Source organism: Camelina sativa, chromosome 6 (genome assembly GCF_000633955.1).
Source record: "Camelina sativa cultivar DH55 chromosome 6, Cs, whole genome shotgun sequence".
Lineage (NCBI taxonomy): Eukaryota > Viridiplantae > Streptophyta > Magnoliopsida > Brassicales > Brassicaceae > Camelina > Camelina sativa.
Genome location: NC_025690.1, coordinates 6,822,135 through 6,836,833, shown reverse-complemented (window position 1 = coordinate 6,836,833; position 14,699 = coordinate 6,822,135). Strand labels below are relative to the sequence as shown.

At 30.2% G+C, this 14,699-nt stretch overlaps 1 protein-coding gene and 1 long non-coding RNA gene across 4 annotated transcripts; both read right to left on the bottom strand.

Moving 5' to 3' along the window:
• On the bottom strand, positions 4,056-5,241 carry LOC104698767 (expansin-A25-like). The gene is made up of 2 exons (XM_010414164.1): positions 5,088-5,241; positions 4,056-4,675 (listed from the first exon to the last, which is right to left on the bottom strand). The coding sequence occupies exons 1-2, from the start codon at positions 5,239-5,241 to the stop codon at positions 4,056-4,058; spliced, it is 774 nt and encodes a 257-aa protein (XP_010412466.1).
• LOC104790578 lies at positions 10,501-12,196 on the bottom strand. Of its 3 annotated transcripts, XR_768709.1 has the most exons (4): positions 11,861-12,196; positions 11,553-11,617; positions 11,122-11,266; positions 10,501-10,733 (listed from the first exon to the last, which is right to left on the bottom strand). It is a non-coding gene; the product is annotated as an uncharacterized LOC104790578 (long non-coding RNA). The 3 variants fall into 3 exon arrangements; XR_002038603.1 differs by having other exon boundaries at positions 10,501-10,762; positions 11,553-12,196; XR_002038602.1 differs by having other exon boundaries at positions 11,553-12,196.

Genomic DNA, 14,699 nt, shown 5'->3' with positions numbered 1-14,699 from the left:
GTTTTAAGTACGATCCATGTTACGAAACAGCCCTCAAAGTTTATGATGATTACAAAAGTACCACTACCACGCATGCTGTGTTTCTTTGTTGTTGCCTTTTCAACTTGGGGGTGTTATACGTAATTTGAAATGACATCTTACTGTCGTTGTGTCGTAGGCTTTTTTGGCAAATATATTACATGCAGTATCAGAAGAATGAGGGGATGAGTTGGCTTTTTCTTTTCTTGATGGGGAACTGTAAAAAAGACACACGGCAGTAAAAAAATTTGGTAAAAAGTATAACCTATTTAGTTATTATAAATCAGTAATGTTTAATCTGATATAGAATAGAAAAGTCTTATTATCTATGTCAAAACGATGTACGTGAGCTTTTTTAGACAAAAGTAATAAGTAGACAAAGATTCTTAAACAGAACATTTGATTACAAGTTACTAATTATAAGGACTGTCCAAATGTAAACTTTAGGACCAAAACATGAATTTTATGATGTCCTTCCGATTTGTTATTTATTATTTAAAAATATGGATTTTCCTTAAAGAAGATGGCTTCGAAAATCCATGCATGTGCAGTGGTGCTGTAGTGTAGTGTGAAGACTACTGTGTAGTACGGATTACTTTGGAGGGACATGTGGGGGAAGTGGCAATAGATGTATCTATCAATAATTTGGACAAAGAAATTGAATTAGAAAAAGAGAGAAGTGCGTGAGGAGTGCACATTTCTTAACTCGACTGTAAAAGCTTGCCATAGCCTTCTGTTACGACCACATGCCAAGTTTTTCTATCGTGGAACATTTCTATTCCATATTATCCCTCCTTAAGAAGTTATTGTTCTTCTATTTTTATAGTTTTTGGTTCGATTTTGATTTGTGTTTTTGTTAATTTTATCTTTTTACATCATTAAAATTATGGTAAATTGAAAACTCAAGATAACTACTATAATTTTTTTTTTTTTAAAGACACCATGTCAACTTTATGTTGGCCAAAGGTAGATATTGCTAATCCCTCAACTAACACAATAAAGTTCTTTTTTTTTTTTGTCAAAACCAACACAATAAAGTTACTAGATATAGTTTCTTTTTAAGTTTCAACACATCAAGCGTATCAATAATTAAAAATTTTGCATAAGCTTTAAATATATAGTTTGTGACGACCGAACTTTGAATCACAAAATAAATCCTAATCACTAACAAAATTGACGAATGCGTTTTGGTGAAGAGCGGTGGGAGGTTATATTGGTAAAAGTTGGAGGAAGAGTTGGGATATATAATGGAAGGGAATAGCTGGACAAAGAGGTGCATCGAAGGATGTGTGTTGTCCGTAGATTAGGTTGTCCATGTGAAACTGTTATGGGTCACTTAAAACCTCACTGGAAAACCATGGAAACGTGTAATAAATAAACCGAGAATTAAACCGGAAACCGGTTAAGTAAAAAGGATAAGAGAGTTGGGAGATAAGATAGGCAGGCATGTGAGTGCACATGGGAGAAGTTGAAGGGTAAGGAGACAGAGAAGCAAGCATATGAAAAATGTACAGAGCATGTTCTCCACATTCCCTGCATACACTTGTTTCTTCTTCTCTCCATGCATGCACACATTTAATTCCTCTTTTTCATTTTTGAGTAAATAATAAATCATCGATCACAAAAGATGGTGGTTTCTTTTCTGATAAATTTTGATTTGCTGCACATGGGTTTATATCTAAATTTCAGGTTAACAGGCATGTGTGACATGCATTTATATTTAGCTGTTGCTAGCACGTGATTGATTATGGGTTTGTAAATAAAATGGTATTTACAACAACAACAAAAAAAGAAAAAAAAATGATATATCATTTATATTTAAAATATTAGTTTGAATAATCTGCACATCTATAAGTAGGTATGGGATTTTGAACCGAACCAATTTGTCCGAACCGAACCGAACCGAAATTCGGACAAATCGGTTCAGGTCTTTCTAATTGATTAAACCGATCGGAATGAGTTCAATTTAGGATCGGTTAACCGAGATTTTCGGTTCGGCTTTCTCAAACCGAACGGTTATCCGAAGAACAAAAAACCCTAACCCAGCCGCCGAGCATTCACTTCCTTCTTCCTCTTTTTTCTTCGATTACTTCTTTGATTTACAACCATCTTTTTCGATTCATCATCCTTCATCATCATCATTATATATCTTCTTCGATTCATTATTCTTTGATTCTTTATCCTTCATCACTATCTTCTTCATCTTATTTACCGCGAGTTCCGCCTTTCAGATTTTGCCACCGGTCTTTCTTAGATCTTGCCGCCGGTGTCTTTCCAGATCTCACCATTGATGTCTTCGTCGTTCATCGCTAGAAAGCGAAACAAAAAACCAAGCTTTCTTCTTTTCCTTTTTCAGGTTAACGGGCCTTGTGTTTTCTGCAGACAAAGCCCAAAGCCCAATTTTCAAAATATTTTTTAGTCCTACAATACTTAACCGAATATCCGAATTACAATAACCGAAATAACCGTCTCCGAGCCGAACCGAACCGAAATTTTATTCGGTTAGATTCGGAACAGTTTTCAGTTTCCGAATAAACCGGAAAACCGAGTAACTGAACCGAAATATCCGATCTGACCAAATTCGCAGGCCTATCTATAAGTAAAGGAGAGAAGAAAGAGTAAAAGACTAATAATTGGATGATGCTATAAGCCCACGACTTTTTTAATGCATATATATAACTACGAAAACTGTTATCTAAGCTTAGATTTGATCTAGTGATTAATTTATCTATCTTTTGTTAAGATTTTCTAGAGACTAAAATTTCGATAATACAGTAATACTCTACCTCAACGTACCCAATAAAATATGTACCGACTAATTAACGAATAGCTTCAATTTACTAAGACAGAAGTTATTAAACTATCTTGATGTGGCAGTTTATGCATTTATCTAAGCTCATGCGGCAGTTTATGCGATTTGGAAGCAAAGAAACAACATCCTTCACAACTCGCAAAACATTCCTCCGTCTACCATTTTCAAACAAATAGACCGAGAAATCAATAACACCACCATCGCCAAAAGACATAGGAAGAATTTCAAGAAACTTTTCACTCTTTGGGTCGGTTGACTCGTGATTAGTTTCATCTGGCTCTTTTTGAGCAATTGTTGCTTCATTGTTTTTTAATTTTTTTTTTGCCAAGGAACTAATATATTGGTAATCCCGTATGTAAATCCAAACTTTTTCATTTCTAATGATATTTACTCGCTTAGTAAAAAAAAAAAAAAAACTATCTTGATGTGTATACATGATAAACTTTTTTCCTATTGGTTTATTATATGTATAACTATGTTTTCGTGTGTTTATTTTTTTATTTTATTTCTTTTAAGCCATAGTGTCTTATAAGATGAGAGAAGGAGAACAAAAGTTTTTGGTTTCCCTTTGACTTTTGCTTGTTTAAGTGTGCATGTGAAAGACAATATGTTGGAAAGGTCCAAATCTCATGTTTTCTTTCTTTTTTTTCGTACAAAGGAAATATATAGATGTTGACGAAACATCTTTTCATTCATTTTGTTTTTTTGTTCTTTTCCTCATCATTTATATTACAAAGCAAAGGGTTTGATTCATATCCAAACTTGAGCTGGTTGAAAGTTGAACCACTTTCTAGAGTATATAGGACGAGGTTCAACTAGCGATTATTAATTTATTAGTGTCTAAGTTTAGCCACTATCACTTAGAAACATTGTACAATATCTTTAGGCTTGGATTCTGCTGGATCATTGAAAATTGGGCCTAACACACTCGTAGCGTTTAGGCTCGAGTTTCCTCTTTTCTTTCACAGAAATAAAGCTTATGGGCCTATGGTCAATTACAACTTTACAAGTATACACAGTAGCATCCTCAAAACTCAAAAGAGAGTGCTTGGAAGCTACCTTTGTATTTATCCACAAATCAAATAATTGTGTGAATTATCTATTTCCAACAAAATTGATAAGATTAAAATTTATTATGATTTATGAAATTTTAAGTAATAGTTTCTAACAACAACAAAAAAAACTCTAGAAATTAATGTTTTCTAAAATAAAAACGAAAAAAAATCTAAAAATTGAGTTTTCCTTCGTAAGTTTGACCGAAACCCCAAGTCTCCGGTGCGACATTAAAGAACGCCAAGCTCCTACCATCACTAGTCCGAACCACAAACGAGAGCCTTTGTCCAACCAAGTTCAAACCAGTATTCCAAATTTGTCCCCAATTCCTACTCATAGCGATCCAATTACTCTTATGCCCTCTAATCTCAACGTTAGTCACATCTCCTGCACCACCAACGTTATACACCAAAACCATGATAAAATAAGGATTGCCCTTGATCTCAAACCTCACACCACCACTCTTACCACACATCATTCTCCTAAACTTCACCGGAACTATCCCTCCTCTGTACTCAGCGAACGAAAGGAACATTTTCATCGATAGGTCGAAGTGGTTGTTAGGAGGGTTGCACCAATGGTACTGAACCGGTTCGGCGTAATTTGGTGGGCAGAAAGTCGTGGCTGTGATCTTGATCGTACCGGCGTTAGGTTTGCAATACTGTGAGTTTACACACATGAGCTCAAAACATGCACCACAAGTCTGTCCGTTGTTGAACAACGCCGTGCTTAGCGCCGCGGTCTCTAAACCGTAACCTTGTTTGAATAGATCGCCATAACCACACGCTCCCTCTGGTCACACCAAAATTACATACGATTAATGTATTATTAAAAATAAATAAATGAGCATATAAATTTAAATAGGCATAATTGCGGTTGTATATAATATATGGTTTCAAAAAGAAAGGGCACATATATATAAATATATAGTTTAAATATGCATATATATATATATAGTTCGATTGGAGGCATAACCATATTGTTCGATTTTTAAAAAACAATTGTTGAATAGCATTATAACTAAACGATAAAAACAGAATGTTTTAGAACAGAAAAATTATGGTTAATTTCTAGATCTAGAAACACTAAATCTGAACAAACTTTTTTGTATCAAAAAAAAAAATTACTTGGAAGACACTATAAATCAAGAATCATTAACACAAAGAAAAAAAAACAGAAAAAGGCATTATAATAAAATACTAACGCATCGTTTCTCCGCCGCTCATGTCGCCATAAAACGTAGCGTGTGCGTCGTACCACGAAGAGTCGATATTCGTAAGACCGACATGAGCCAAGACAAGGTTGGCCGCCGACACAAGAATCGCCAGTAATACAACAAAACTCATTGATAGATTCATGTTTTTTTCTTTTTCTTTTGCTCTCTACGAGTTAATTACATATTTTTACTGAAAAGAAGAGTTATTATTTATAGAAGAATAGGGGACATTGCTGTGAATCTTTTTTTGGTAGTTTACCTTTTGAAAAAATTAATGGGCCTTATTAAACATATAACTTATTAACAAAATCATATAAAAAATGTTATTTTTTATGTTAGTATTATTACCATAATAATTTAAATAACAAGCTTTCAATAGTTATTATAATTGATTATAAAAAGAAAAATATATTACCCTTGAATTATCTCCAACCTATTAAAGGAAACTTAATTCCCAATAAATATAGATTTATATATATTCATAAAGAAATATAAAAATGACAACAAATTAGAGGATATCATGATGTGTGATTATTTATATATATCTAAGTATGTAAACTAATTAATCTCAACATTTAGTATGATTATTAATTCAAAAATGGAAATATTGATAACCGAATAAGAATATGCGTTCTAATTCTACATTAATCTATGTGCTATTAAAAAGGAATGAGACAATAACCCTTATCATTATAAATAAACTTAGTACCCAAAAAAAATCATAATATATTTAAAATGAATGATTATTAGATTATGAAAAATTGTTATAGTTACTCGATTAACCATAAATATAAAACTCAATTTTTAAAGCACACAAAAATATATATTTCCATAAATTGTAACATTTTATAAATATTTTATTTACTACGTTCACATAATTCACGGGTGAAAAAATGTATTCTTACACATTTAAAGATTTCACGGGTGAAACATATTTTTTACACGAAAAAGCACAGCTTTGAATAAATAAATAAAAAACTTCAGTTACATATTATGTTTGACACAAACAAATATTGGTTCTAGAATAATAATTTTACTTACAATAATTTTCTTGAAATCGATTTATCCTGCACATAGTGCGAGTTGTTACCTAGTTATATATTAACAGGGAAGCATTTTGTTGAAAATGCTGATGTGTCGTCGGCGCCAGAATAGTTTGAAGATCTAATTGTAGTTAACCATCTCAAGATAAACATATTTACAAAAACAAATCTTTCGATTTATTAAATATGTCATTGAAATATATAAGATAATGTTAATTTCACTATTATTTACATAAATAGGCCATTAAAATATATAAGGTAGTGTTTTTTCTATCTATCTTAAACTTTTTGAAATACATTTTTGTGTCATCCTCTCTTATCTTTGTATCCAAACAAGTCTCAACTAAATTCTCTACAATCCTTACAACCAAACACAATCATTTCCTTATTTGATAATATTAATTTCCTAAAAATTATCTACCTAATTTAAATCAATATGTTAGACTAAAATATAATTCTCTTTGCACTTTTATTTAATCTTATATTTAATACATAAAGTTAATAAAATTTTAGATTTTTTTCAGCATATGATGTGATTTGAATTTTTATAATCGGATATATATTTTAAAATTTTTCTTAGAATATTTATAACCAAAATAAGTATATCCACATACACAGCTCGAAATACATTTTTAAAGTACAATAGGGTGCCATCATTTTTTGGCTTTTTGCCAACTTTGGGTCAGATTTTTAACTAAAATTATAACCGATTCAATTATCCGGATCCTCCTTAAGATTACCGAATATTTTGGGTCAGTTTTTAACCAATAGCGTACTTATTTACATCCAATTAATGTCAATTAATGTCCATTGTATCTTAGAAAAGATCTAATTTACATGCCAAATTTTTAGGACTGAGTTTGACAAAAAGAATTGATAACACAACTAATTCAAGATGAATACATCTTAGAAAATATCTAATTTGCGTTTAATAAACGATTACATATTTACTAAGTTCTTACTAGCTTTAAATGTACATTATTAATCCAATAATATCAATTGAGAATCAAAATAAGAATATGTCATAGCATTCATTCCTAAATCATAACTCACCAAATCATAAAATGTATATTCTCAACTTGCGAATCAAGAGTTTATACAAACCCTATCTACAATCGTTAACAATATATATATATATATAGATGTCGTTCACCATAGACTACAAGTACCACTAAACTAATACAGTATCATATCAACAAAATAATAGACTCGTGGTGTACCACATGGTAAAACCTAGTTAGTTTAAAAAAATGAAAGACTTAAACAACTATTAAAACCAGAAAATATATTTAATTATTTAATTATCGTTTTCATAACATATATACTTATTAAAAGTTAATAACATTTCACAAACAGTTATATGAATAAAATAAAATAAAAATAATAACGTTAATTCAAGCAATACAATATAGTGATAATATAAAACAGACAATATCGAAACTCTATACCTCAAAATTGTTGTTTCTTTTTTCGATTTTATTCCAAGTATTTTTTTTTATCCACTTTACTCGTCGAGTTCATGCTACTACGTTTGGCCGACGCAATAGATTCTAGTGCCTAAAGCAAAAAAAAATTTTGAACCTATTGAAAAACAAAATTTAAAAAAATCCCAAAAATAACTTAGCCAAGGATCGAACTGGAAACATCCAAGTGTGCTAAACCAGGGTTGACCACTACACTACAACACACTTTTGGAAAACGATGCCCTTGACATTTATATATTTTTTTGATGCTTAAAAGCACCAGCTTCATGAGCTTTAGCCACGGGCCGGACCTGAATACAACAAACCTCTCAACAAAGAAAGACGTTTTAACCCAAATTAAAAAACAGCAATAAATGTGAATGGTAGGTATAGCTGCATCATCCCATTTTGGAGTCACATCACTCAGTTGACGTCATCTTTTCTACGAAGAGATCACTCAGTTGCGTCATCATTTCTATGATGATATCACTCAGTTTTTTATTTGCTTATAAATAATACACATCTAATTCACTTCCCACATCAAAACATCTTTAAATTTCTGCATTCAAAACATCTCTCACTTCCCACATTAATTTATGACTACCAACTAACCAACTAAGGATCTTGGAAGTGACAAAAAAATAACGAAGGAAAAGAAGGTCGGAAAAACAAAAAATTACTATGTCCCTCACACACACAATTTGATCATGTTTTCATGTCTTTGGGGATTTGTCGGTGGAAGAGAGAGGTCTTAGACTATTGGGAGGGATGTTTGGCAGGAAGGTCTGAGAGGTAGAAGAAGAAGTTCAAGCATGAGGCTAATTCAGGCATGGGGACAGACGTTAGTAAGAAGTAACAGACACGACTAGTACAATAATATTATTTACTTTACAGAAATATTAATTACTTAACAATAAGATTCTTATTTTTATTAATCGGCAACTTAAACCAGAAATTACAAATCTATTTATTAACATTAAAAATTTATTTCTCAGGACAGAAATCAGTTTTAATATATTTAAAACCTAATATGAAATAAAACTTATATGAAATTGCTTTTAGAAAAACATGAAAAATGTTTAACAATAAAAAAGAATTACCTCAAATGAGAGAGAGAGAGCTACTGAGATAGAGAGAGAGATAGAGAGATTTCTTACCACCATCCTCTTTGCCATCACTGCCGCACAACATCCCGAAATCTAGGGTTTCGTATGAAGAAGAGGGATTTTTTTTCTTTAGACTTTTTGGGCCATATTGATAATGAACTTTATTTTAAGTATTTATTGACCGTTTCTAAGGCCTTCTTAGCACATGATCGCTTTTTATAACCTAATCCGCGAGTATATTTGATATTTTTTAAGTTGATGATTAATTTGGTATTAATTTCTGAATCTCTATATTAGCTTTTTAATCAACGAGACAATATTTAATTCTTAAACATATATTGGTATTAAATACTTACAATTTATCATTTAATATTTTACTATAGGATTAGGCATTGTTGGTGTTTTTAGATTTAAATAGTAAAACAAATGTAATTCTTTCCTCAAATCTGAGGGCGGATTGCCTTGCACGATCGTCTAGATATTTGATTTTGTAAAAACAATGCTCAGCTAGTAGCTCAAAACATGGCCACACATCCCAACATCAAATTTACTTTTTTGATAAAAGCCTAGGTAGACATATATATAGTACAATTTTATATTAAAAATCCATTAAATAAAATATATATTTTCTGCAATCTAAAATCCGCAGGTCAATACCTTTTTTAAAAAACAGTCCCGTATATTATCCACTGAACAATCCGTTTTAAAAAAAAAAAAAAAAAAAAGCAAATTACCTCTTTTTGTGATTGAAACCACTAGTGCGGTTTTAACTATTTTTGTTTTTATAAAAATGCAAATATAGAGTTTCTATTCACTATCCCTATAAATTAAGACTCCAAATGGTACCAACGTATTTGGTTGTGCGGGAAAAATGATTTATCAGTATGGTATGGTTCAAGTGCGGTTCATGGGGAACAATTATATTTGCGGAACAAATGCGGTTAATACAAAATAAGCGGTAAAGAATAATATTTGTTTGGTAAAAAAATAAGTGTGTTTCACAATAAAGTCACATATATACATTATATATATATGTATCTAATCTATTATTATAAAAATAATTGTATTAGTAAAGAATATAATTAATTTAATTGTAAATGATGATATGCCTTGTGTTAATAAAAATAAATTTCAAACATTAAATATCCAAATTTATTTAAACTAAAAGTTTAATTTCTTATACATACATTTTTTTTCACAACTAAAAATATTATTTGTAATTTATTAATTTTTTATCTCTTTATAATATATGTGAATTAATTATTATTTCTTTTTATTTATAATTTATAAGAGAGAGAAGAGAAAATAATTATATTTTTTTTTTGCTTATGAATTATATAAATATAAATAATGATTTATTAGATAGAAGATAAAATAATAATTTATAAAAAAACACTGTAGTACTTTTCACTTCTTTCTAGTTGAAAACCATTGGATAAAAGCCTATGGGTGATAACAAAAGCGATTCATGTTATAAACAGCTCATAAAACCGTAAATTGTTATTTCTCCTTTTCTCTTTCTAAAACCACAAATTGTTAAATTTTTCCTTGATTGGTAACAAAAGGCGTTTATATGTTTCTCTCCTCCTAATTATGCTTTTTACATGACATGATTCATGGCATGAATCAATGGATGGTGCCATAAACAATTTTGGGAGAGATACCACACATGAGCTGATAAATGAATAAAGTTATTAAAATATATGTTTGTTTTTGTTTATTCTCTTTATTAATTGATATCAAAACAGTTCATGAAGATGAAGATGAGCTGGAAAAAACAAGAATAAAATAAATAAAATTTAGGAAATCTTCTTTATAATTAAAAGAGGAGTACGTTTTTTAAAATGACTGTAATCATCCTATTATTTACAGAAATTGCCACTGAATACATAATAAAGGAGACTGAATCGTGAAATTGAGCAGGGTAAATTTGTCCGAAAAATTCAAAAAAAAAAAAATCTGATCCATTGAACGCACGATCCGCGTGTTTTTTCAACAAACCCGGTTCCATCTCTTTTGGGCCTGACACGAAGAAGGCCATATTAGCGTTCCTATTTAATTATAAGAAGATTGTCCATCAGCCCATACTTTAACACTATCGACAATCAATCTCATGAATATCCCAAAGGATAAACTATGGAAACTATAAACACAATATTTACTGTATCAATCCCGCCCTCAAATCTCTCTGCATTATCTCAATTTGCCTGACTATCAATCAACATTGATTTCAAATTCAATCACAATCATAATTTAATCCTAAACAGAACCAATAATCTCGCAATCATCAACCACTAGACCACTATAAATAATCCAACATCAAACACATTCATCACTCATCAAGCAAAAAACATTTCTCAAGCATACAAGTCATTAGAACAAGAAACCAATGGCTGCATCTTACGCTTACCTGCGAGACGTGAAGCCAAAATCACTCATTGATGTCCAGAAGCAGCTAAGTCATCTTTCAAAGAAACCGGTCTGTTCTAATGAACAGTTTACGTGAAAATTGTAAGTTGACCAAGCTCGACCCGACTATTCCAAGCTCGACCCGACTATTCCAAAGCACAAGCAAACAAATTAATTTTGACATCTCCAATAGTTCGTCTTCCTATACTTCTACTATGATAAATTGATAATACTGTGTTATATGAAGCCCTTCTATATGTCGTATTAAACATGCCCTTTTCTAAAAAAAATACCAGGTGACTCCATTTACAAAGTGAGTGTTGAAAAGGAGAAATCATATATTATTACCAAGCAAACTTCAATCTTTATGTAAGCTATTTCATCAACAGATACAGAACTATATGTATGTATAAATATGAGTTTGTTTCTAACCTTTGTCGAGATTGATTGCTAATGTCTTAGCTTCTTCCTTTTTTTTTCGGTTCATATAGTGGCACCTACGAAGCAAAACAATTGTATATATATATATATGAAATTGTCAAATCTAAATTCACTAAACAACCCAAACCTTGCCTGTATTTTCTTCTATTAACAATCCTGTAAGATTTTTTGGTTGGCAAACCAATTAAGTTGTTGAATTTTTAACAAAATTGAGTACATAATCAATAGGTTAACTCATACAATAATTGTCTGTCCAAGAAAGACATATTAAAAAGAGAAGAAGAAGACAAAGAACTTACGGCAACGCGATGACTATAAGAATAGCTTAGCTATTCGAGAATCAATCGGAAATTTCGAAGCTTCATCCACTATAATATCCGCCGATAAATTCTTTTGAGAACACCACTACTTATGAATCAACAAAGTGGCTACAAATTCACGATTTCAGCAGCATACAATTCCGATTATAAATCTCGAGAAGGATAACCATACATGGCGGATGTGTGGTACAAGGTCGTTGAGTAATTTCCATCGAAAATCACTAGGAAGATGCATGAAAAATTAGAAAAGAGGTGTGAGAAGATGGGAAAGTTTCAAGAATTGTAAAAAGAAAAAAAAATGAAAAGAAGAAGACGTTTTTGTCGTGGAAGAAAGAAGAAGAGAGAAGAAAGAAGGCCTATGGCCCATTTTATGTAGTTAAGGCCTGAGTGATTAGTGGGTTTTTTTTTTTTTTTTTTTTTTTTTTTTTTTTTTTGCTCTCAGCTCTTTTGATTTTTTTTTCTTTTGGTTTTGTGAAAATAAAAATTATTGAGAGAGAAATATATAAATATAGTTAGGTTGGAGAGAGAAGGAGGCGGAGGAGTAGAGGAGAGAGATATGCAAAATGACGAAAGAGATTACTATTAAATCTGACCGTAGATTTGTTTTTAATCAATGGTTCTGACGAGGATCGATGACGTGTCGTTTCATTTTTGTTTTTTATTTTTATATTTTATGAGATTTGTGTTTCTTTACTTTGTTTTTTTTTTCTCTATTACAAAATTGCTAGATTTACCCTCCATATGTAATAATAAACCCTAAATTATTTTTAAAAATGGACTGCACATTTTCTAGAANTTTTTTTTTTTTTTCAACCAAACATTAATCAAATTAAAAAATAACTCCAAGATTGGTTGCCCAAACCGGAGGAAAAGAGTTTACAAAGGAAATTTCAGAGGAAAGCAATCTTGAAGAACGGGCTAGACAATCTGCCCTTACATTGAGCTCTCTAGAGATCCTGATCAGGGAGAACGAGGAAAAGCATGGTCTGAGCACAAGAAACTCCTCTAACAGGTTCGAAAAAGATGGCCAATCGTCAGGCAATTAGTGGGTTTTTTTTTTGTGTTTTTGTATTATTATCTTTATTTCATATATTACACAGATTTGTAATAATATATTAGAATTAATTAACTTACAAATTATATCCATATTCTTTATACTAACCAAACAAATATTATACACACCTTTTTACTTTTGAACAAGTAATTTTACTTGAAAAACTTTCCAAACAAAAGTATTTTTAATTTGTGTATACATAAAAGATATATACACTAACCCACCGTATATAATTCTACAATACAAAAAAACGATATTGTTTTGTGTTGTAACACCAGTCCAAACAAGTTAGGGCAATTGTTATAAATACCGCTAAAATAGTTTTTTTTATTCCAAAATACCACAATTTAGTTTTTTTCCAAAAATACTACTAAAATGTAAATTTTTCCAAAAATACCACATAATTGAATTAAAGTTCTAATACTAAAAACTAATTCCTAAATTCTAAATACTAAACCCTACTCCTAAAAACTATACCCTAAAACTAAATGTGTCAACCCAAACCTAAAAAAAAAAATTCTACATCCTTAAAAATCAATTTTTTTTGTGTTTGTGGTAATTTTGGAAAAAAAAACTTTTGTGGTATTTTTGGAAAAAAAAAACTAAAATGTAGTATTTTTGGGGAAAAAAACTTTTTTAGTGGTATTTAAAGGAATTTCTCAACAAGTTATAATTTAAAACTTAAAATATTATAAACATTCAAAACTTATAGAGTGTAAATATCATTGGACGGAATTATATGGTAGGACGGGTTTAGACCGACATTCATATCACTTTAAAATAATTTCACATGGTGTTAAAACATGGGTAAATCATTTCGTCAGGTGATATTTTACTTTTTTTTTATATATCCATATATCCAATAATACATACCATTAATTATTGTAAGAATATATATAATATTATAACATTTATATTAAAACTCAAAGAAACTTGATCTACTTATATATATATATAACAATATAAAAAGTGTCAGTGATGTACCAATGAGAAATTAGTAAAATATCAAACAATATTAAAAAATTATAATATCTAATTGACCATTTTTATTAAAAGATAAAAATTATCTAACTCAAAAAATAGAAAAGCTGTCACACGACATTAGAAAGTAATAATATGAAAACAATAGTCATTTTAACAACACACAAACTCTAAAAAATAAATATTCCAATTCACAATACTAATATTAAATAACAATACTACAACAATATCAATATATGACTCCAAGAAAAACATAAACCTACTAATTCCCTTTGATAAATAGTAAAACACTAAAACTTACACTTAAATTCGATGTATAATACAATAACTCTTACCCTAAATAAATAACAATAGAAAATACAGCAAACCCACAATATATAGGAAAAATAGTCTTTTGATACCGCAGATTCAAACCTAATAAATATTAAATAATCGCAAATTAAAATTTACTTAGTAATAAATATAAAAGATCAAAACTTAAAAATTATAAAACATTTGACCCGCGGTGTACCGCGGGTTCGAACCTAGTATGCTTTTAAAAAAGTAACAAACATTCACACGTGACATTTATTATTGTGGAACAATTATTTGGTTATTGAATTACAAATAACTTTTCTGATTAAGTTTTCGTTATTTTTTGTTTTTGGGTCAAATATTTTCCGCTTTATAGTTCACAATCATTTTTGGGACCATTATGTGAACTAAACTATAGCGATCCTAATCATGTCTATGTGAACCTGTTAATTGTCGATATATAATTACACAACTAAATCCATATATTCA

Bases quoted from the DNA above. Each gene is read 5' to 3' on its own strand.
- LOC104698767 (XM_010414164.1), bottom strand. From the start codon at position 5,241: ATGAATCTATCAATGAGTTTTGTTGTATTACTGGCGATTCTTGTGTCG. The intron at 4,676-5,087 runs GTTAGTATTTTA...TGGTGTGACCAG, and splicing joins GAGCGGCGGAGAAACGATGC to AGGGAGCGTGTGGTTATGGC.